Source organism: Thalassophryne amazonica, chromosome 21 (assembly GCF_902500255.1).
Source record: "Thalassophryne amazonica chromosome 21, fThaAma1.1, whole genome shotgun sequence".
In the NCBI taxonomy this organism is placed as follows: domain Eukaryota; kingdom Metazoa; phylum Chordata; class Actinopteri; order Batrachoidiformes; family Batrachoididae; genus Thalassophryne; species Thalassophryne amazonica.
The window spans coordinates 19,620,936-19,644,148 of NC_047123.1; the positions used below are offsets into that span (position 1 = coordinate 19,620,936).

Here is a 23,213-nt window from a genome sequence, read left to right on the forward strand (position 1 = left end):
TTGTCAGAATCCCGCCCAATCATCACTGATAGACGTCAGCTTGTATATGCACCCACTTTTTTGTTGAAAGTTTGTCATCTTAGACATCTTAGTAAAGTATATCAACACAAAGAAGACTGGGCTTCATGTGACCTGCAGGGTACCAGTTAGTCACCTCCGTACTGCAGACTTGCTGTCCCGCAAACCACCTCTTAGATCTTTAAGAATTACAGTTTTATACATTTGTTAAATTACAGATTGGATTTATCAGTGCTGATGCTAGTGAGCAGTGAGAGAGCTTTTTTTTTTTTTTTTGTTTGGGGGAGGCAGGTGCAGCGCACACGCGTAGGTGGAGGCAAAGTCCTCCGACTATTGTCTGACTTTTATTATTTTGTTACTAGCAAAAAATCTCTGGAGTCTGATTCTGACTCTGTCTGATTCTATTGAAGGCTCTGATTGGGCTTATGTGGACCATGGCGGTACCTTTTAATGCCACTATGCAGTCAGCTGACCGCTGATTAAAAACAGAACAACTACACAATTTGCATGCTGTCAAGTCACTATTATAAATAACATTTACTCCACAGAAGACTTAACATGATGGAATACGAGAAACAAAGGGCTCTCTATCTGCTAAAATTGACATACAAATTAATGGTTATTTGGCTGTATTTTTCACTGGTGTTACCAACTAAATTGTGAAAAAGTATATTGCAAAGACTTTGCATATGAAAATGTTCAGAATAATCTCAGCTTTCAGAATTAGACTTTATCACTGTAAATAGGAAAACTGATAGAATGTTTAGTAGTATGGCTGAAATGACACCACCACAAAAATCACAGCACGAATATTCAAGTTTGGTTGCATGAACAAACTCCAGGCATGTTTCCTCTCTATCTCATAAACAGCCTATCAGAAGTGTTTCTACTGGTGCTTGCTGTGAGTGGTATGCAAACAGACAAGCACTTAATGTAACCGTCTGTGTGAGGTTACAGCATAAAAAAAAACTAAGAAATCACATTTACATAAGTGTTCACACCCGTTGCTCAATACTTTGTTGATGTAGCTTTGGCAACAATTACAGCTTCAAGTCTTCTTAAATATGATGCCACAAGCTTGGTGCACCTATCTTTGGGCAGTTTTGTCCATTCCTCTTTGCACAACCTCTTAAGCTCCATTAGGTTGGATGGGGAGCATCGGTGCACAGACATTTTCAGATCTCTCCAGAGCTGTCCAGTCACATTCAATTCTGGGCTCTGATGGGCCACTCAAGGACATTCACAGAGTTGTCCTGAGGCCACTCCTTTGATATCTTGGCTTAGGGTCATTGTCCTGCTGAAAGATGAACTGTCACCCCCAGTCTGAGGTCAAGAGCGCTCTGGAGCAAGTTTTCACCCAGGATGTCTTTGTACATTGCTGCATTCATCTTTTTTCCCCTCATCCTGACTAGTCTCCCAGTTCCTGCTGCTGAAAAACATCCCACAGCATGATGCTGCCACCACCATGCTTCACTGTAGGGATGGTGCCTGGTTTCCTCCAAACATGATGCCTGGTATTCATGACAGAGTTGAATCTCTGTCTCATCAGACCAGAGAATTTTGTTTCTCATGGTCTGAGAGTCCTTCACGTATCTTTTGGCAAACTCCAGGTGGGCTGCCATGTGCCTTTTACTAAGGAGTGGCTTCAGTGTGGCCACTCTACCATACAGGCCTGATTGGTGGATTGCTGCAGTGATGATTGTCCTTCTGGAAGGTTCTCCTCGCCCCACAGAGGAATGCTGGAGCTCTGACACAGTGACCATTGGGTTGTTGGTCATCTCTCTGACTAAGGCCCTTCACCCCTGATCACTCAGTTTAGACAGGCGGCCAACTCTAGGTAGATTCCTGGTGTATCAGAACTTCTTCCATTTACAGATGATTGAAGCCACTGTGCTCATTGGAACCTTTAAAACAGCAGAAATGTTTGTGTGCCCTTCCCTAGATTTGTGCTTTGAGACAATCCTGTCTCAGAGGTCTACACACAGTTCATTTGACTTCATGCTTGGTTTGTGCTCTGACATGCAGTGACAACTGTGGGACCTTACATGTAGACAGGTGTGTGCCTTTCCAAATTTTGAGGTTCATGGCAAAGACTGTGAATACTTATGTACTAGGGATGTGAATCTTACAACAACTCACAATTTGATTCCGATTCTTGGGGTGACGATTTGATTCAGAATCGATTTTTGATTGAAAGAGCTCTGAGAAATAGTTATATTACTTAAAAAAATGTTTATGTTTAGAAAATGCAGCTTTACAAGGTTAATCAAGTGATTCTAAAGATGTAAATTTACTTATCTGCTTTGCTCGTTCAGAGTTGGCTGGCAGTTTAGTGAAGTGATGAAGTGGTCAGTAGTCAGCAAAGACCGCTGCTCCGCTTCTTTTAGCTCTGGGTGATGGCGTCGCATGTGGGCTTGCGGATTTGAAGTGTTTCCGAAGTACTTGACTTTCATTTTGCAGATTTTGCACACTGCATAAGTCATGTCAAGCTCCTTCTTAAGCAGAAAATAATAAAATCCAAAATGCGCCCAAACATTTGCCTTCAGCAAAGACGGTGCTGCTTGAATTAGCTCTTTGTCCGCCATGCTAAGCTGCAGCTCACTATTGTTTGAAGCACGCTGGACCCTCCCCTCGCGGGGATGCTGTAGTACAGAGGCCGTTGCCTGACAAGCAGTATGCGCAGTGAGTAAGCAAGAAAATGTTTAAAAAATTGCTTTTTAAAAATCGATTCTTGGACATTTTGGATCGATTCAGAATCTTAATAAATAAGAATCGCGATTCGGACGTGAATCAAATTGTCCCCCCCCCCCCCCCCCCCCCCCCAGCATCCCTATTATGTACATGTGATTTCTTAGTTTTTTTGTGTGTGTGTGTGTGTGTGTGTGTGTGTGTGTGTGTGTTTTTTTTTTTTTTTTTTTTTTAATTGCAAAAATCTTAAAAAAACAAAAAACAACTTTTTTCATATGGTCATTATGGGGTATTGTGCATAGAAAAAAATAATTTCATCCATTTTATAAGGCTGTGTAACATAACAAAATGTGGAAAAAGGGAAGCATTGTGAATACTTTCCAGATGCACTGTATGCTGCTTTCACATGTCTGCTTCAGCAAACTCATCATGGTAGTCATTATAGCAAAATTTCTGCCATCTGCAGTGACAGCCTGCAGGTGACTGTGTGAGGCACAGTCATTTTTCAGATAATGACAAAGACAGTCATTTACTTCATTGAAAGATTCAACTGAGTTTTAGCATTATGTTAAAACTGGAAAACCTTGCCTCTGAAGGCAGCTTAAAAAGTTAATTTTTGTGAGTTTATAATTAATTCCATTCTGAAATATCAGACAAATTATTCACATTTACCTGTTTAAAACCAGGTGAGTCTCTGCTAGGGATGGGTATTGATAAGATTTTATCTATCGATGCCATTATCGATTCTGCCTATCGATTCCCTTATCGATACCTCGTGAATTTTGTACTAAAAGTAGGCTTTACAGGTTTTCTGTGATTTCATTGAGTCTTAAAGTAAATAAATATGAAATTGGTCACTGTATCCTTGATCTCTGGACATAAATAAAAATAAACAAAACGGTGTTTCGCTTTGAAGTTATTAATTCCGACTGGATTCTATCATTCTAACTTGACTCGGCAGAGAGCTGTGCAGCGTATTGAGCTGTGTGAACAGAACGGAGGACGATTGTTGTTTCTTTCTCATAACAAGACAGGAGTCCCAGTTAGTGACTTTAATCAGCACAAAAGTGACTCACGATTGACATATTCAGGGATGAAAGTGCTGAAAAACAAAAAAAGCTGAAACCCAGAATTACCCCCCAACACCACCTGCACGAAAATGTTTGAATTCTAGAAGCTCTGAAATGCAATCTGGGACTATTCCAGACAATAGACTGCAGTGAGTGCAGCATCCATTTAATACGAAAAAACCCCCCCAACTTTCCTTATTTAAATTCATTCCAGTAGTATTCTGCTCTTACTAGGATGCAGCAGTTTTCTAGTTTGGCAGATAGTTCTGGAGCAAATCAAATCAGATGTGTTGCACTGCATGAGGCAAATGATGGTCACACCAGATACTGACTGGTATCCCCCCCAATAAAACAAAACTGCACCTTTCAGAGTGGCCTTTTATTGTGGACAGTCTAAGGCACACCTGTGCACTAATCATGGTGTCTAATCAGCATCTTGATATGGCACACCTGTGAGTTGGGATGGATTATCTCAGCAAAGGAGAAGTGCTCACTATCACAGATTTAGACTGGTTTGTGAACAATATTTGAGGGAAATGGTGATATTGTGTATGTGGAAAAAGTTTTAGATCTTTGAGTTCATCTCATACAAAATGTGAGCAAAACCAAAAGTGTTGCGTTTATATTTTTGTTGAGTGTATATAGCGCCAAATCACAACAAACAGTTGCCCCAAGGCGCTTTATATTGTAAGGCAAAAGCCATACAATAATTACAGAAAAACCCCGGTCAAAACGACCCCCTGTGAGCAAGCACTTGGCAACAGTGGGAAGGAAAAACTCCCTTTTAACAGGAAGAAACCTCCAGCAGAACCAGGCTCAGGGAGGGGCAGTCTTCTGCTGGGACTGGTTGGGGCTGAGGGGAGAGAATCAGGAAAAAGACATGCTGTGGAAGAGAGCAGAGATCAATCACTAATGATTAAATGCAGAGTGGTGCATACAGAGCAAAAAGAGAAAGAAACACTCAGTGCATCATGGGAACCCCCCAGCAGTCTGTCTATAGCAGCATAACTAAGGGATGGTTCAGGGTCACCTGATCCAGCCCTAACAAATCACTGAATTAATTAACACATTGAAAATATGGTTTGACCGAAACAAACTGTCATTAAACTTAAATAAGACATGGATGAAATGGAGGTGTAAGAGTCACTAGGTGTTCACAGGAAACACTTATTTATTTCTGTATGTATTTATTTATTTATGTATGTTCATTGTTGGTTTTATATTTTTTATATTTTCTGTATACTATTCTATACTTTCTATTCAGGTTCTTTTTGTCTCTTTCTCTAAAATTGTATATAATAAGTATGTATTGTATATAATAATCATTTGATTATTAATATATAAACAAAAATAAATTAAAAAATATTACAGTTTGAAAACAAATGCACCCGAACTTGATGACAGCTGCAACTGCTTAATGCTAACTTTTAACATTGAAAATGCCATAGACATGCTAATGCGTTAGCATCGCTCCCGTTTTTAAGTTAGAAAATACATCTGTCAACTGTTTCAGAAGGCCATAACAGGTCGGTTTAACATAAAAAAGGTAAATAATACTCACAGACGTATGCTGTTTAGGGTTTTAGCGGGGGGAAATTAAGCGAAAGAAAGAATAAACGAAGCAATAGATCGAAGCACTGCTTCAGTCTGCGAACCACTGCTTCCATTGGTTCAAGGTTCAAAGCAAAGCCATGCTGCAGAAAAGTTGATTACAGATCCGCTGCAGGGTCTGTAATCAGTGAAGAGAAATGATCATTTTCCTGATTTGCCACTCTGAAGGACTGATAACAGAATCGTTAAGCAAAAAGCTTATTGATGTCCGTGGATCGAATAATTTCTTAACGATACCCGAAAGGAACCAGTTCTCGATACCCATCCCTAGTCTCTGCACTTAAATAATCCATGTCTCACTGTCCATTTTTCCTCCTCATTAAAGCTGAAATAACACCTGTTTTGTCCTTGTTGCTGTGGTAAGGAGCAAAGGTTGAAAAGTTTTAACTTTTGAAAGCATGTGCTAATAGTGCTGACTGTATCTGAACAATCCAGATGTGAAGAGAAACTGTGACAGTAGTGGAATATGAAGTGCAGACTGTGGTTTTAAAACCAGAAATATAGGAGAGAACATTTTTGCTTGTGGTGCACGTAATTATCTTATACTAACTTTAGCTCAATTTGGTAATTGCTTCTGTTTACGCCACTTGTCAGCAACTCCTGCAGAAAAACAAAATGGGTACCAGATAACTTTCTGCCTTATAAATGATCAACAATTATCCATTGACTGAAATGAAAAAAAATTGTGATGCGTTTTTAAGCTGTGTCCCAACTCACTTTTGGAGCTTGCCTTTCTTTCCACTTCAGTTTCATATTTTTTTTTATTATGTTGGCACTTCCAATTGCAATATAAGGTCTACCACATTTCTTCAGCTTCATGATGCTTGGAGGAGAATAGAAAAGTTTGATGTTTCCCTTGAACATCAAGACACTGATGAATTTTGCACTTGGAAATAAGATGCTTTGCTGACAAGCAGAAAACTCATACTGCCTGTGGCACTGTCTACGTTGGTGAATACAGATGTTGTACGTTTCTGTCAGATGGCTGGTTGATTGTCTTGAAGTGATTTGGGTCATCATTGGTGTTTGGTTGCACAGAGTTGCAAGTGTAATACTTACAAATTACAGAGCAGTGAACATGGGGAGCAACACGGTGTACTGATTAATAATGTAATGCTTTTTGCTTACTACAGACTAGTTGGTCCTGTGTTGAGGTAAATGTGTTTCAGCCTTTGATGGACAGTTTTTGGAAGTAAGATAACAATATACATATTTGGCTATTTTAAAGTAGCATCTACAGTGCCATTTGAAATCGGGTATTCGTCATATTAGCATAATGTCGCCATGTTAACAACAGTGGCAGTGCAGACTGGCTATTTCACAGTGAGCCCATAAATAGATAAAGAGGTGGAATGTGGGTGCCTCAATTTTGAGCTTCATGGCAAAGGCTGTGAATATTTATGTGCATGTGATTTCTTAGGTTTTTTTTTATTATTCTTAATAAATTTGCAAAATCTAAAAAAAAAAAAAAAAAATGGGTATTATGTGTAGAAGTTTGAGGGGAAAATGAATTTACTCCATTTTGGAATATGGCTGTAGCATAAATTGTAGAAAAGTGAAGTGCTGTGAATACTTTCTGGATGCACGTAAAATACAAAAAATGTTGTGAGCAAATATGGTCGTTCTTTGATCTGTTCATCCCTACAATTGTACTCAAAATGCACCGTTTGGTACTTACATTTTCAAAGGGGAGGCCCCTTGGAACTCCACCTGTGGTGCTTGCAGTCCATCGACAGTTTCAGATTTTTTTTTACCTGTCTGTCTCAGACCTCTGGTAGAGGACTTGAGTTTGAGGAAGATGCACACCACCATCTCAAAGCCCCAATTTAAAAAAAAAAAAAATGTAATTGAGTTTTTAGTGTTCCTCAGTATGAAGACAAAAAGCTGGTAAAATGTGCAATAAATTAATTTAAAGAATGAGTTCTTTGGACACTTAGTAATTTATTTATTTTTTTTTCCCCCTTCAGAAAATCACTTACACCACATTTTTGTCAATGGGTTTATTATATGAGAATTAAACAAGTTAGTATATCAAATTTAATATGGCAGTGAAATCCTTGTGTAGCATTCTGCAACTCTTTTCAGAAATTGAAGACATTGAACAGTGTGTGGCTTCAGGACAGTTTGTTTACAGTTGTATTATGCACATGTCACGACCTTGTACAGAAAGATAACGTAGTATTTGCCAAATAAGGAAGTTGCAGAGAACTAACTGCCTGCTTTATCTCATTCTGGCAATACTTCTGCAGTTTCATCATCAAACCACAACCAGACTTTCAAAAGTTTTATGTCGTTTAAATATTCTTCAAAAGATGCCTTCCAAACTCCAATGTATATAGCATGTGTTGCTTCTAAATTATGGGTGTAGCAATATAGTTTTGCTTACTTGCATATTTGGTTTAGGGCCATATTATTGTGAATGCTGAGTTTTAATACTGAGCTCAAAGTGACAGTTGATTTGATTGAAACTGCTTATGTTTCCAGTCAGCTGCTCTACAAATCAGTTATTTGACCTCACTTCCATACTTGTGGTACAGACATTAGTTTCTAATTCACGTTTATGACTGTCTAAAATGAGCTAGTACCACATTTTAAACAAAGCTATAAGCAGCTCAAACTAGAACAGTCTGTTTGATACCAGAATGATGAGCGAATGGGTGTAGACATTCCTCATCCCTGTGTGAAAATACTGTTTAATTACAGTCCAAAGAAGACAGTGTGGTTTGCCCTGACATTGCCTTGTTGGTCCAGGGGACACATCCACAAAGGCAGCACCAAACAACAAAAACGCCTTGTTAAATTTCATCATTGAAATACATTTGAAGATATTATTAAAAAAGTCCTAAGCCAGTGTGGCCAAGGGAAACTCGAAAGCCATTCAAGTCTAGTCTGGGAGCATGCACTGGCGCTGCGCTTCACTGATCCACAACACCACGGAACTGGATGGCAGCCACCTAGGCAGATGACTGGTCCATTCTCTTGTCTAGCGTAGGCATTGTCTTGGCCTTCTCCAGCCACTCTGGTCCTCAACACTCAGACATCCACATGTGCGCTGGATCATGCGTGCTATGCAGCACGTGGCTAAAATGTTGAAGCTAACGTTCTCGCACAATGCAAATGATACTCATCTGTCTCCCTCAGTATCCGCTGATTTGATACAAGGTCATTCTAGCAGTACCCAAGGATCCTCTGAAGAGACCTAATTCCAAAGACATGCACTTGTCACCTTACATCAGTGGTTAGCGTCTGTCACAACTATGCACAGAGTTCAATATAATATCCCTCTATAGGAAGGGAAAAAAAGCTACGAATATAAAACAAAAGTAAATTTTGCATACTTGTAAGCAGGGACATGCAATCTCCTGATATACAGTGCATCCACAAAGTAATCACAGCGCTTCAGCTTTTCCACATTTTATGTTATAGCCTTTTTCCAAAATGGAGTAAATTACTTTTTCCCCCCTCACAATTCTACTCGCAACACCCCATAATGACAATGTGATTTTTTTTTTTTTTTTTTTTTTTTTTTTTTTTATGTTTGCTATTTAAAAAAAAACTAAGAAATCACATGTATTCCACACCTTTTACTCAATACTTTGTTGATGCACCTTTGACAGCAATTACAGCCTCAGGTCTTCTTGAATGTGATGCCACAAGCTTGGCGCACCTGTCTTGGGGCAGTTTTGCCTATTCCTCTTTGCAGCAACTTTCAAGCTCTATCAGGTTGGCTGGGAAGTGTCAGTGCACAGCCATTTTAAGATAACTCCCATCAGATTCATGTCTGGGCTCTATCTGGGCCACTCATGGACATTCAGAGTTGTCCTGAAGCCACTCCTTTGATATCTTGGCTGTGTGCTCAGGGTCATTGTCATCCTGAAAGATGAACTGTTGCCCCCAGACTAAGATCAAGAACGTTCTGGAGCAGGTTTTTATCCAGGATGTCTCTATATATTGCTGCATTCGTCTTTCCCTCAATCCTGACTAGTCTCACAGTTCCTGCCACTGAAAAACATCCGCACAGCATGATGCTGCCACCACCATGCTTCACTGTAGGGTAGTGATGGGATAAACAACACTGGTGCGTCAAGCCGAGCACACAAGAGTGAAACCCCGTATTGGTGCGTGTATCGCTTTAAGAAAAAAATCATGTGACCGATACAGGAACTGTGTCGTTCGACTGCACCGCGCCAAATTGTGTTTATAAGGAAACAAACTGTGTCGACATGTTGCATATTTGTTGGATGGAGTTTTGCTGTTGGATTTTTGCTTGCCCTCACCGTGTTCCACTGACTTCATGGATCGTTCAAAGACGTTTCCCCAGTCTGGAATAATTTTGATCTTTTGACGCCAAATAAGGTAAATCTGTTTCTCCTTTGGGCATTGTTTATTGTTATTTTTCCAATTAGATATGTTTGTAATCCTTTACAATACTGGAAGAATAACCAGACAACATATCCACACCTTTATCAACTTGCACTGAAATGTTTATGCTCACCATCTTCATCTGTACCCTGTGAAAGAGTTTTTTCTAAGGCAGGGGAACTGGTGTGTAAGAGGAGAAATCGCCTTGGAGCAAAGACACTTCAGAAACCTTTGTTCTTCAATAAAAATGCATAAATTAATCTATTTTTAGTCTTTTATTTCATATGCTTTAACACTTAAGTTAACAAATTTCCATACATAAGTTACAAATTTTAACTCTGAATTTTATTACAGACAAATTTGCTATATTTTACAAACCAACTGTTTAGCATTTACACAAACAAGGTTTTAAGCAAATTTTAAACTCTTCTCATGAACAGCTTAACTCGACACACAGATTGAGCACATGAAATTATGCAATGATATCATATTTTAAACAGAGGACTGGCGATTAACTATTTCACAGGCTGATGTTGCTTTTGCAGCACGTTCGCTTTTCCATCTTATTTTCATTTTATTTACCTGCACTGATTTTATAACTATTGCAGGGGTGACTAATAAGCGACCAACACAGTGTCAATACAGTGCCGACACAGTTTGTGTAGTGTGTCAATACACTCCTTGAGGTATCATCATCCCATTACCACTGTAGGGATGGTGCCTGGTTTCCTCCAAATATGGTGCCTGGCATTCAAGCCAAAGAGTTCAATCTTTGTCTCATCAGACCACAGAATTTTGTTTCTCATGGTCTCAGAGTCCTTCAGGTGCCTTTTAGGTGGGCTGCCATGTGCCTTTTACTAAGGAGTGGCTTCCATCTGGCCACTCTACCATACAGGCCTGATTGGTGGATTGCTGCAGAGATGGTTGTCCTTCTGGAAGGTTCTCCTCTCACAGAGGAATGCTGGAGCTCTGACATCATGACCATTGGGTTCTTGGCCACCATCCTGACTAAGGTCCTTCACCCCCGATTGCTAAATTTAAATTGGCGGCCAGCTCTAGGAAGATCCGAACATCTTCGATTTACGAATGATGGTCACTGTGCTTATTGGGACCTTCAACTCAGCAGAAATGTTTCTGTACCCTTCCCCAGATTTGTGCCTCAAGACAATTCTGTCTCTGAGGGTGACACACAATTCCTTTGACTTCATGCTTGGTTTATGCTCTGACATGCACTGTCAACTAGGGATGGGACCAATCCGATCCTGGATCGGTATCTGGTTCTGATACCGATGTAAATCGTGTTTCAGAAAATACTGATCCAACCCGCAACATTTTCCGATACCGGAGAAGAGCGACTGTGAATCCTCTCAACTGCTGTTGTTTGCTCTCTGCTTGTTTACTGCCCAGCGGGAGAAGGAGAGGGAGGTTTTTGAAGAGGGGCTGTTTGAGTCAGCTCTCTTCCGCAGTGTTCTAGCTGCGGTTAGCGGCAAATTTTCTGCCTGGCTGTTGGATTCAAAAATTGTTCGTCGAGCACAGATTTTTTGAAAAATTAACTGAATTGTTGATGAAAATGTGCTAAAAAGTTAGCCACTTCAGTGTCTCGAGGCTGTGAAACGCCAGCTCAGCGTGCAGCTGAGGAGGACAGCGAACAGAGATTCTGTCTGCTGAATGAGAGAAAAAGGAGAAAAACAGCGAGAGAAAGAAAAAGAGAGAGAGCAGATGAGACAGAAAGAGGGAGAGAGAGGGACAGACAGAGAGCTACAGACAGGCAGAGAGAGACATGCAGAGAGACAGACAGGTAGAGATGGAGACGGCGGACTTAATTTTTAATTTTTACTCTAACACTTGCTTTAAACATATGTCTCCCATATCAATAAAGCTCCACTGAAATTGAGGAGAAACAGAGTGTGGTGTCTTTTCTCTTTAAGCCTATAAAATAAGGCCATAAAAGTCAATAAAAAATAAAACTACTTAATTCTTTCACCAAAACATCAAATCTAAGCTTTCATCTTAGAAGCACCTTCTGGCAAATTGTAGCTGAACTTTGAGGTCTCCTTTTTAACAAAATCCTTATATAAAATAAACTAATGATGATGATAATAATATTAAATCAAACGGAGCTCTGGTGTCGGTATCGGCAGATATCCAAATTCAGGTATCCGGATCGGAAGTGAAAATTTTGGATCAGTGCATCCCTACTGTCAACTGTGCGTACTTTGTTTATGCACTGTATGTGCGGGTTATCAGCAAAGTACTGCTAGATAGAGGTGTGCAGGATGAATGTCAGGCAAAGTCCACCAGTATGGATTCTGCTTGGAGCAGTCTTTGTCTTCCGACCTCTCAACCCACTTCTGGCTATATAGTTCTGTACAGTGCTGATTAGTAGGAAAGAAACACTGATAAGACTGTGATGAGAAAAACGTGTGTATTCATGTGGAAAGCACTGCCTGATTGGCCAGTAAGAACCGAACCATATGTGACGTCTGTCAGAAATGGGGGGCTGAAGGAGTGTAAATATACTTTTGTAATGTTTGCCATAGCACTGCTGAACTACCATAAAGCGCAAATAGAGTAGTGCCGACAGCTCTGTTGGCACAATGTGTTTGTAATGGGCCAAGACTGAATTCAGACTGATCATTGTCAGGCTTGTGTTTAATAAACCAGACTCTGAGCAGTATAAAAATTTCCTTGATTGGGCCCAGTGCAGTCTGTGCCATTGCCATCATGTACAATTCAATCATTAGACATTAAAATGTCACAGGTCAGAAGTCACCTTTCTGCTTTTCTGCCAGATGAGATTGTATCACATTTTTAAAGCGGTTGCATTTAGAATCAGTAAGACTGAAGTTAATCAGTTTTTCAAATTTTTCTTGCAGTGTATATATGAAAGTGTTTGTGTGACATTTATAGAAATCTACTGTTTTTATCACATCAAGACCAAGTTTGGTGTGCTGATACCTTGGATTACTGGCCTCCCTATGGGCATATATTTGAAATGTGTGTTACTGTGCATTTAAGAGAATATTCACATTTATTCCTCTATATTGTTGAATTAACGGGCAGCCAAACTGTGGCTATAAGGCCATAGTTAATGGATTTTTTTGGTTTACGTATCCGCCGACTGCTCAAAAAAATCTTGGGCATGTTTTATTGTTTTCACCCCCCCCCCCCCCCCCCCCCCCCCACTACTTGGTGTGCTGCCCAAAAATTTCAAGACTTGCCTGGTTGTATTTAATGGTCTTTGTTCAGTACCAAACAAGATGGCGGAATAACTCATGAAAATTCAGTAAGGTATATTTTCTATTATACATACCAATTCTAAGGTAGAACTCTACAAGTGTATACTAAAGTATATATTAAAATATCTAATAAAAGAAAGAATAGTAGAGCCACTTAGGTGCCTGGTCTTGAAAGAGATGCAGGTGTTAAATGGTTCTTTCACAGAGTGGCAGCCCATGAAAATGTTGGTGACATTGTCAACCAAACATGTAGACATGGAGGCAACAAAATATGTTCCATATCGGCAAGCCCAGAGCCATTGCGAGGGAGCAAAATGATCACCTTGGCACTGCATGAAAAAAATGACCATGTCGGACTTGGCGGAATTCAGGTTGAAGTACCTGTTTTTTAAGAACCAGACTGTGCATTCCCAAAGAGAAACCTGACAAAAATGTGTTTTACTGCACATTTAACAGCATATTCACATTTATTCTTCTGCATCAGATAAGTGACAGGCAGCCAAACTGAAAAAAATTGCCCCTGGGCACTTTTTTTTTTATAGTTTTCCTGCCGACTTTGTGTTCTGGTTACATGAGCCAGAATGTTTAATCTGGACCCTTTACACTTTAAATTTTTTGCAATAGTTGCTAATCATACAACAACTCACTAGTTATCAGCAAGTGTTTGTAAAACAGTAAGCTTCTCTGTGTATACAGTAAAACAGAATTTTTCCAATTCCATCAAATGATTGCTGGTTGAAATTAAGGATGTTTGACTTCATCTTATTTTTCTACATGGTTCTCACATCATCTAAAATGCATAAACTAGATAATTAATCCTGCTTTCAGCTCTGCTTTGCCACATTTGTTAAGGTAGTGCAATATCTTGTCCTCTACAGAGGAGACAACCGCAGGCATGTAGAAAAAGATCAGTGGTGCACAGCTTAGCTGACCATCGATGCTGGATTAGACACTGCCTGCAGGACGGCTGTTATCCTGCTGCGATAACTGTGTCACCTCTCAAAGACAATTTCCCTAATGTATTCTGTCTGACAGATGACCCATCTCTTGAATATCATTTATGCTCCCCTCCTGCAACTACAGGGACTTCACTGTGCAGGAAGACATGGTACTTAGGAAATGACTTTGTTTATAGGGTATGTAGTCTGTCCCCTCAAATTCACTCACATTGCACACTGCTGTGCAGGTGTCTTGTGTCATTTTTCTGGAAATATGCTCTTGATTTCCTGATCAAAAGGATTGATTGTATTCTCAGGAGGACGGGAGGTGATGTAAGGACTAAATTTATCATGGTGGCATCTCATCTCCCCCCTTATTCTTTCTATGACTGACGTCTTTTATAGGAAGATTGACTCTGGGTTGCTATCTAGCCTGTGTTTGTGTGATAGTGAAAGTAGCATGAACAATAAATGCTCAGTAGTCCTGTGAGTTCCCTGTTCTTTTGACAGGCTGGTTGACATTTGAGAGCAAATGTGAATTTAAGGGACTCTTGTTATGCTAAATGAACAGAAATGAGCCACGGGGGACTTCCTGTGAAGTGTTGGCAAGTTGTTAATGCTTGGACAATACATTGGGTTCTCACATGCCTGCTTTTTAAGAGCCAGTTTTTCTGAGGTTTAGACTGTTAATGTGAAGGATGATGTGTGGTGTATTGGGATTCAACCCAAATGTTTTTTTGGGAGACTGATATATATAGTCTCCATGGATAAAAATCATCTCTTTACACCTTGGAACCCTACAGATAAATAAATAAATTGAGGCCCTGACAAGGTTAAGCTTTTTCAGTGTAAAAATGACAAATGTCAATCTTGTTTTCTAGGCTCAAGCTTGCAGTGCACCCCAGTTAATGTGCTCTGTTTGTGACATATCATGACAGCCTGCACAGGGTCTCGCACAAAATGTTAGAATTATGAAGATTTATGTGGTTCTGCCCATAGGGGGTCCTTCTGATCTGGATTGCTGTGTTTTTAATATATAATTTAGGGGCTATCACAGCTTATTGTTCCTTTAAAAAAAAAAAAAAAAAAGAAGAAAAAAACAACCTGTTCTGCTTCATTCCCTACATGTGCACAGATCACTGTTTCTCACTGTTATTTTTACACAGAAACGCAACAGTTTTGGAGCGGATTCCACCATATTGAATTAGCAGCCAAAGCAAGTGTGCCTCTACTCTGATTAGTTGTTACCCCCCCCCCACCCCCCCCCAAAAAAAGATTTGCATGATTCATAGCATAAAAATAGGAAACAGAATGTCGCCTTTTGACATCTTAAAATAGGTCAAGGTTAGTCATCTTTGAACTTGTCCAAGGTCTGTGTCAGAAGAATGTTCCCTGTGAATTTGAAAACCCGGGCAGTAATAGGACTGGACTTGTACTGAGCACGGACTGACAAACAGACAGATGGAACGATGCAAAGCCTTTCCAATTGCCATTGCAAAGCAGTAAGAAAGTATTTGCAGGGTTTGTGACTACAGTTAAACATAGCATGCTATGTATAAAATATCCAGCTCTAAGGTTGTTTATAAAATAAATAAATAAATCACTTAATAAATGCAATAAAAGCCATGGAGTACCACAACACAAGTGCTTTTCTGTCAGTTTATATCCTACAGTAACTAGGGATGGGTATTGATAAGGTTTTATCTATCGATGCCATTATCGATTCTGCTTATCAGTCCGATTCCTTATCGATTCCCTTATCGATACCTCATGAATTTTGTACTAAAAGTAGGCTTTACAGGTTTTCTATGTATTTCCTTGAGTCTTGAAGTAAATAAATATGAAATTAGTCACTGTATCCTTGATCTCTGGACATAAATAAAAATAAACAAAACTATGTTTCGCTTTGAAGTTATTAATTCAGACTGAATTCTGTCGTTCTATCTTGACTTGTCAGAGAGCCGTGCAACGTTTTGAGCTCTGTGAACAGAACGGAGGATGGTTCTCGTTTCTTTCTCGCAACGAGACAGGAGTCCCAGTAGTAACTTTAATCCGCACAAAAGTGAATCACAACTCATATTCAGGGATGAAATTGGTGAAAAACAAAAAAAGCTGAAACACAAAATTACCCCCCAACACCACCTGCACGAAAATGTTTGAATTCTAGAAGCTCTGAAATGCAATCTGGGACTATTCCAGACAATAAACTGCAGTGAGTGCTGAATCCATTTAGGTGAGGAAAAAAATACAACTTTCCTTATTCGGATTCATTCCAGTAGTATTCTGCTCTTACTAGGATGCAGCAGTTTTCTACACTCAACAAAAATATAAACACAACACTTTTGGTTTTGCTCCCATTTTGTATGAGATGAACTCAAAGATCTAAAACTTTTTCCACATACACAATATCACCATTTCTCTCAAATATTGTTCACAACCCAGTCTAAATCTGTGATAGTGAGCACTTCTCCTTTGCTGAGATAATCCATCCCACCTCACAGGTGTGCCATACCAAGATGCTGATTAGACACCATGATTAGTGCACAGGTGTGCCTTAGACTGCCCACAATAAAAGGCCACTCTGAAAGGTGCAGTTTTATCACACAGCACAATGCCACAGATGTCGCAAGATTTGAGGGAGCGTGCAATTGGCGTGCTGACAGCAGGAATGTCAACCAGAGCTGTTGCTTGTGTATTGAATGTTCATTTCTCTACCATAAGCCGTCTCCAAAGTCGTTTCAGAGAATTTGGCAGTACATCCAACCAGCCTCACAACTGCAGACCACGTGTAACCACACCAGCCCAGGACCTCCACATCCAGCATTTTCACCTCCAAGATCATCTGAGACCAGCCACTTGGACAGCTGCTGGAACAATCGGTTTGCATAACCAAAGAATTTCTGCACAAACTGTCAGAAACCATCTCAGGGAAGCTCATCTGCATGCTCGTCGTCCTCATCGGGGTCTTGACCTGACTCCAGTTCGTCATCGTAACCGACTGAGTGGGCAAATGCTCACATTCGCTGGCGTTTGGCACGTTGGAGAGGTGTTCTCTTCACGGATGATGCGAAGGAGATGTGTTGCACTGCATGAGGCAAATGGTGGTCACACCAGATACTGACTGGTATCCCCCCCCCAATAAAACAAAACTGCACCTTTCAGAGTGGCCTTTTATTGTGGGCAGTCTAAGGCACACCTGTGCACTAATCATGGTGTCTAATCACCATCTTGATATGGCACACCTGTGAGGTGGGATGGATTATCTCAGCAAAGGAGACGTGCTCACTATCACAGATTTCGACTGGTTTGTGAACAATATTTGAGGGAAATGGTGATATTGTGTATGTGGAAAAAGTTTTAGATCTTTGAGTTCATCTCATACAAAATGGGAGCAAAACCAAAAGTGTTGCGTTTATATTTTTGTTGAGTATAGTTTGGCAGATAGTTCTGGAGGAAATCACTGAAGAAATTAACAAACTGAAAATATGGTTTGACCGAAACAGGACCGATAACAGAATCGTTAAGCAAAAAGCTTATTGATGTCAGTGGATCGAATCATTTCTTAACGATACCCGAAAGGAACTGGTTCTCGATACCCATCCCTAACAGTAACCCACTGAGTGTTATCAAGAGGATTTCTCCTCATTTTCTGTAATCAGCTGGTTGGATCACATAGGTTTAATTGTAATTAGTTCTCTGGGTGATTGACTTGGCATTGTAACAGACTTTTTTTTTTGGACTGCTCCAAGATCACATCTTTGATTTATTTCTTGCCAGCTGTATTGATGGTGTGACCACAGAAACCACACCAAGAGGTGAAGAGTTTGATCTAGTAGGAGTAAAACACTGTAAATTGCTGACCTGAATATATTTGAATTGTGCAAAACGGCACCTGTGTGACACTTAAATGCCACCTTTTTGTGTGTTTATTCACATTTATATGATTTAGCGAACACTGAACTTTGGTTTTTAATTTTAAAGGAATGAATGTTCTAAGACTGATGCTTTTATGCACTAAAAAAACTACAGCTCATTCATACAAAATGTCATTACGTAATATTCTGCCCTCGTGTTCTGAATATAATCCAGATCTCAAGATTTAAAATAACTTTTCTTTTAAAATGATCGCTTCACAGAATTATGCACCCTCGCCAGTGGTATGCAATGTCTAAAACGTTGACTAAGCCAGTTAATCCAAACGTTGATTCCTGTTTGTTTTGCTCTGCAGTAACAGAGTGGGGTGATGATGTGCGCCCGATCTCTGAAGATGAAGCCATGGTCATTGTCAACCACCAATCCACAGGAGATGTGTGTACCCTCATGATGTGCCTACAAGACAAAGGCACGGTAAGAATTTTTTTTTTTTTTTTTTTTTTTTTTTTTTTTTGTAACCAAGGGTCACATTGTTGTTGATGAAAGATATATATTTTGGGGTGAGGTTACCTGTCCAGTAAGAACAACTCTTCCTAAACTGCTTTATAGAGTTGATTGAAATGTCACACAAAAGTATCACACCATGTGCATGAAGTAAAATAGTTCTCATCTGTCTTCAGAAATAACTGGACTTTTGTTGTTCTTCTTAATACATTCTATTTGTTAATTATATGTCCTAACACTGATAACATATATTGGATACAAGCAGCTAACCCAAAACTATACGAGTATACAGAATGCACCTCAGAGCATGTGGAAGTTGAAACAGCACACAGACCTCCTTTTGGTGGATTCGTGGATATCCTTCTTTTTTTTTTTGCCCCCTCCTTACCTCACTTTCATCACTGAAATATCAGAATCAGAATAGCTTTTATTCACCAAGTATCCACAGAATACAAGGAATTTGACTTTGGTTTGAGCTGCACTCTCACTGTACGTCTTGTATAAATATACACTAAACACTGAATAATTCACAGTAATAAAATGTGCAAATGAAATGTGCAGTTCAAGAAAAAAAATGTGTGAAACAGATTGAAGTTAAATTGTATGTCAATATGTCTCTACAACAGCTGCGCACTGTGATCAGTAGTATTTATTACAAATATCCAGTTATAGCTAACCCACATCTGCAAAATCTTGCACCATTTGGAAATTTGGACCTAGCGATGGTTTGAAGGGGAGATGTTGTTGGTGGCCTAAAGGTTAGAGAAGAAAGTTTTTGACTGGAGGGTCACTCGTTAAATTTTCAACTAAGCAAATTAAATCTGGATGGGGGAAGTGGGTCTGAGAACACATACGAGGGCTGTCCGTAAAGTATAGGTCCTTTTTATTTTTTTCAAAAACTATATGGATTTCATTCATATGTTTTTACGTCAGACATGCTTGAACCCTCGTGCGCATGCGTGAGTTTTTCCACGCCTGTCGGTGACGTCATTCGCCTGTGAGCACTCCTTGTGGGAGGAGTTGTCCAGCCCCTCGTCGGAATTCCTTTGTCTGAGAAGTTGCTGAGAGACTGGCGCTTTGTTTGATCAAAATTTTTTCTAAACCTGTGAGACACATCGAAGTGGACATGGTTCGAAAAATTAAGCTGGTTTTCAGTGAAAATTTTAACAGCTGATGAGAGATTTTGAGGTGATTCTGTCGCTTTAAGGACTTTTCATGGTGCGAGACGTCGCGCAGCACTCTCAGGCAGCATCATCAGCCTGTTTCAAGCTTAAAACCTCCACATTTCAGGCTCTGTTGATCCAGGACGTCGTGAGAGAACAGAGAAGTTTCAGAAGAAGTCGGTTTCAGCATTTTATCCGGATATTCCACTGTTAAAGGAGATTTTTTTAATGAAAGACGTGCGGGCGGATTGCAGCGTCGGCTCGCAGCCGCCGCGACGCTCCGTCACAGGAAAAACACCTCTGCTGGAAGCCTTAAGGACAAGTTGGAACATCTCCAGCTGATAAACAATTTCTCATATACTCACTCCACTGAAAGCCATCAAAAGCCAATTGGATTTTAACAAATGGTTATCAACACGGAGGTGTTTTTCCTGTGCTGCCGCGCCGCGTCGGCTGCGTCCCGACGCGCGGACCCGTCCGCACATCTTTCATTAAAAAAATCTCCTTTAACAGTGGAATATCTGGATAAAATGCTGAAACCAACTTCTTCTGAAACGTCTCTGTTCTCTCACGACGTCCTGGCTCAATAGAGCCTGAAATGTGGAGGTTTTAAGCTTGAAACAGGCTGATGACGCCGCCTGAGAGCGCTGCGCGACGTCTCGCACCGTGAAAAGTCCTTAAAGCGACAGAATCACCTCAAAATCTCTCATCAGCTGTTAAAATTTTCACTGAAAACCAGCTTAATTTTTCGAACCATGTCCACTTCGATGTGTCTCACAGGTTTAGAAAAATTTTGATCAAACAAAGCGCCAGTCTCTCAGCAACTTCTCAGACAAAGGAATTCCGACGAGGGGCTGGACGACTCCTCCCACAAGGAGTGCTCACAGGCGAATGACATCACCGACAGGCGTGGAAAAACTCACGCATGCGCACGAGGGTTCAAGCATGTCTGACGTAAAAACATATGAATGAAATCCATATAGTTTTTGAAAAAAATAAAAAGGACCTATACTTTACGGACAGCCCTCGTATTGCTTTCTAAATGCACATGGAGGGAGGCAATTGAAAAATTAATTCCAGAGGTTGGTTGAAGGTCAACTGTTAAGCTTGAAAATCAGGTATGACACTTGGACTCAAAGAATTAATTATGTAAGTCGAACTAGAATCATGCAGACAGCTGCTTTCTTTCGTGTCAGTACAAAACATCCTGGAGATTTGGGTGTAAATGTTTTTATTTGTCTTTGCAGCTGCATAGACATCTGTTTGTGTGCTGAAGCTGGCACTGAAGTACAGTTCATGAGCCACTCTGTGCAAACATGACATGTCTCAACAGCTACAACCCTTGCCAGTTTATCATCTTAGGAAAGAAAAGCTGTAGCTGCTTTAGCACAGATCAAAAGCGGATTCAAGGGTGTCCAGTATCGATACTCCAAAACTAGCTTTTCTGCATTCCTGGACACATGAAGTGAGCATTTACATAAAATGCTGTTTAAATTGATATTATATTGCATTTTGCTTCGCCTCCATTTCAGGTTGTACGAAAAATGATGTGGTTGATGGACCATGTGTTCAAATACACCAACTTTGGCCTCGTGTCTTTGATCCATGGGGACTTCTTTATCAGACAGGTAGGAGAGCCACAGTATTACTGCTCCTCCAACCAGCGGTTGCTCCCTGAAGCTTTCATGAACTTTTCAACACGCTGCTTGGATTTATTGTAGGAGGAGTTAAAAGATGAAGATTCACGTGTGTGTGCATGTAAGGTGTGCCAAGTGACTTACAGACAGTATCGCATGTGCATAGCAGAAAATACCTTTCTAATGAAGATGGAAAGCCAAAAAATAAGTTTACCTCTGACTCTGTGAAGGTGTTAAAAGAATCAAGAGATGCCCAGTAGTATTTAAAAAAAATGGAAACAGTAATGGTGCATGAAATATATGACATCAGACATGGTAAAATAGCAGAACAACTTACAAAGCTGTAGGATGACGGCACCACAGCAGAGCGCAACTGGCATTTGTTTGTGGAACAAGAAGGCGATTGTGTTGCCAAATGAAGGGAAGTAGAACATATGAATTTGCATTGTAAAATTATGAAGCCACAAAAGACTGGAGAATTTGTTCACTGTGCGTGTTAAGGAAGTTAAAAATAAAAGTTAGATCTTTGTTTAGGTACTAATGTGTGTTAAGTAACTTTTATGCAAAGTCTGTCAGGAGACTGTGGTCACCACTTTTCCCTACATGGCCACAGGGAGCAAGTGCTGTGAACCTAAATTGTGTTTTTTGGCCCCAGATTGCATAATGCATTCAGCTTCAACATGGGATGCATGTTAAGCGTTAATTCTTTTGAATTGACTGTAAAACAAGGGCTTAACCCACTTAATCACATCCTATTTGAAAGAGAATACGACAGTTGAGCAATACCAGTGAAACCTGGCTACCTGATGCATACAATGAATATGTTGTTTTCATGAGGTGGGGTTGATTGCACATGTAGCTTCCTGTAACCAGTCAACTGCACACATCCAGAGAACATATAAATAACTGAACTACATTTAGGCTGAAAGTTGCCTGTGATTTTCATATTTTTTTTGTTTCAAAATCATTTCAGGGCTTCTTCGATTCTGTTAGATTCTTTAACAGTTAAGTATCAGTATTTAATGAGTATGAATGCTCACTACAAGGCTGGTGCTCGTGACTTTTTTTTTTTCATAAGTAAGCAGAGCATTTTTGTATTTTGCTCCTCTGGTTCAGCTCTGTGACGATGCCACATTAATTCTCATGGTTCCTTCCTCTCCCCAATGATCAGATTATCTTTGTCGTACTTAATGGCACAAATTCAAGTATAACAACTTCATTACCCGAGGCCATCAAATATGACCATTGGGTATTGCAAAGACTTTTTGTCCGTCTGTCTGTGCTCAGCATAAGTCCAGTCCTATTACTGCCAGAGGTTTCAAATTTACAGGGAACATTCTTGGGACACAGACCTTGGACAAGTTCAAAGATGGCTAACCTTGATGTATTTTAAAAGGTTAAAAAGTCACAATCTGTGCCTAATTTTATGGCATGATCTCATGGACATCAGCATGGTGATGTCACTTCCTGCTGTTTCTAGCTGGTAACCGCTTCATTTTTGGCTACAAATAACACATTTCTCAATATTATGTAAAAGCTAGTGAGAAATAAGCACTTCTAAAACAGAAAACTCTGTTTTTGGAACCTAATAACATCTTTGAACTGATTTACAAGACCGTTCAGACATTGGCGTGCACACTAACTGCTATGGAGTTAAAGTTGTCTCATTAATTCTTGCAAATGCACAGAGGGTGATCTACAAATATTCCTTGATTTGTACAACTTCCGTTTTCATCAAAAGTTCACCGTTACAGTGTAAACATTGTTTTTGATTGATAGAGGGGCTTTATTGAACATGTACAAATTGTACGTAGGACAACAGGATCTTAATAATTAAACAACTGCAAATTATAAAGAACACAATGCTCATACAGTCGAGGGTATTGTAGCATTGCGTTATATTTTTTAAATTTCAGAATGTCTCATTTGATATTTAAATAAGTCTGTCCACTTTTTTGGGGTGCAGTGGAGGGTGTGGGAGAGCTTTTCAAATACAGGTGAACCCTGTTAACTCGCATAAATGGAGTTCATCTGTGGTAATTTCAGTTGATTGGACATGATTTCTAAAGACACACCCCTTCTTTATATAAGGTCCCACAGTTGACTGTGC

General features: G+C 39.9%; 1 protein-coding gene across 2 annotated transcripts in view; it reads left to right on the forward strand.

Annotated features, from left to right (window-relative positions):
• The window catches only part of lpgat1 (lysophosphatidylglycerol acyltransferase 1), a 67,179-nt gene that overhangs the window by 3,293 nt on the left and 40,673 nt on the right, over positions 1–23,213 (forward strand). For both annotated transcript variants that reach the window (XM_034162767.1, XM_034162766.1), the window contains exons 3-4: positions 18,155–18,273; positions 20,999–21,094. In XM_034162767.1, coding sequence (XP_034018658.1) covers positions 18,155–18,273; positions 20,999–21,094 — 215 coding nt within the window. The remainder of the gene's footprint in view (positions 1–18,154; positions 18,274–20,998; positions 21,095–23,213) is intronic.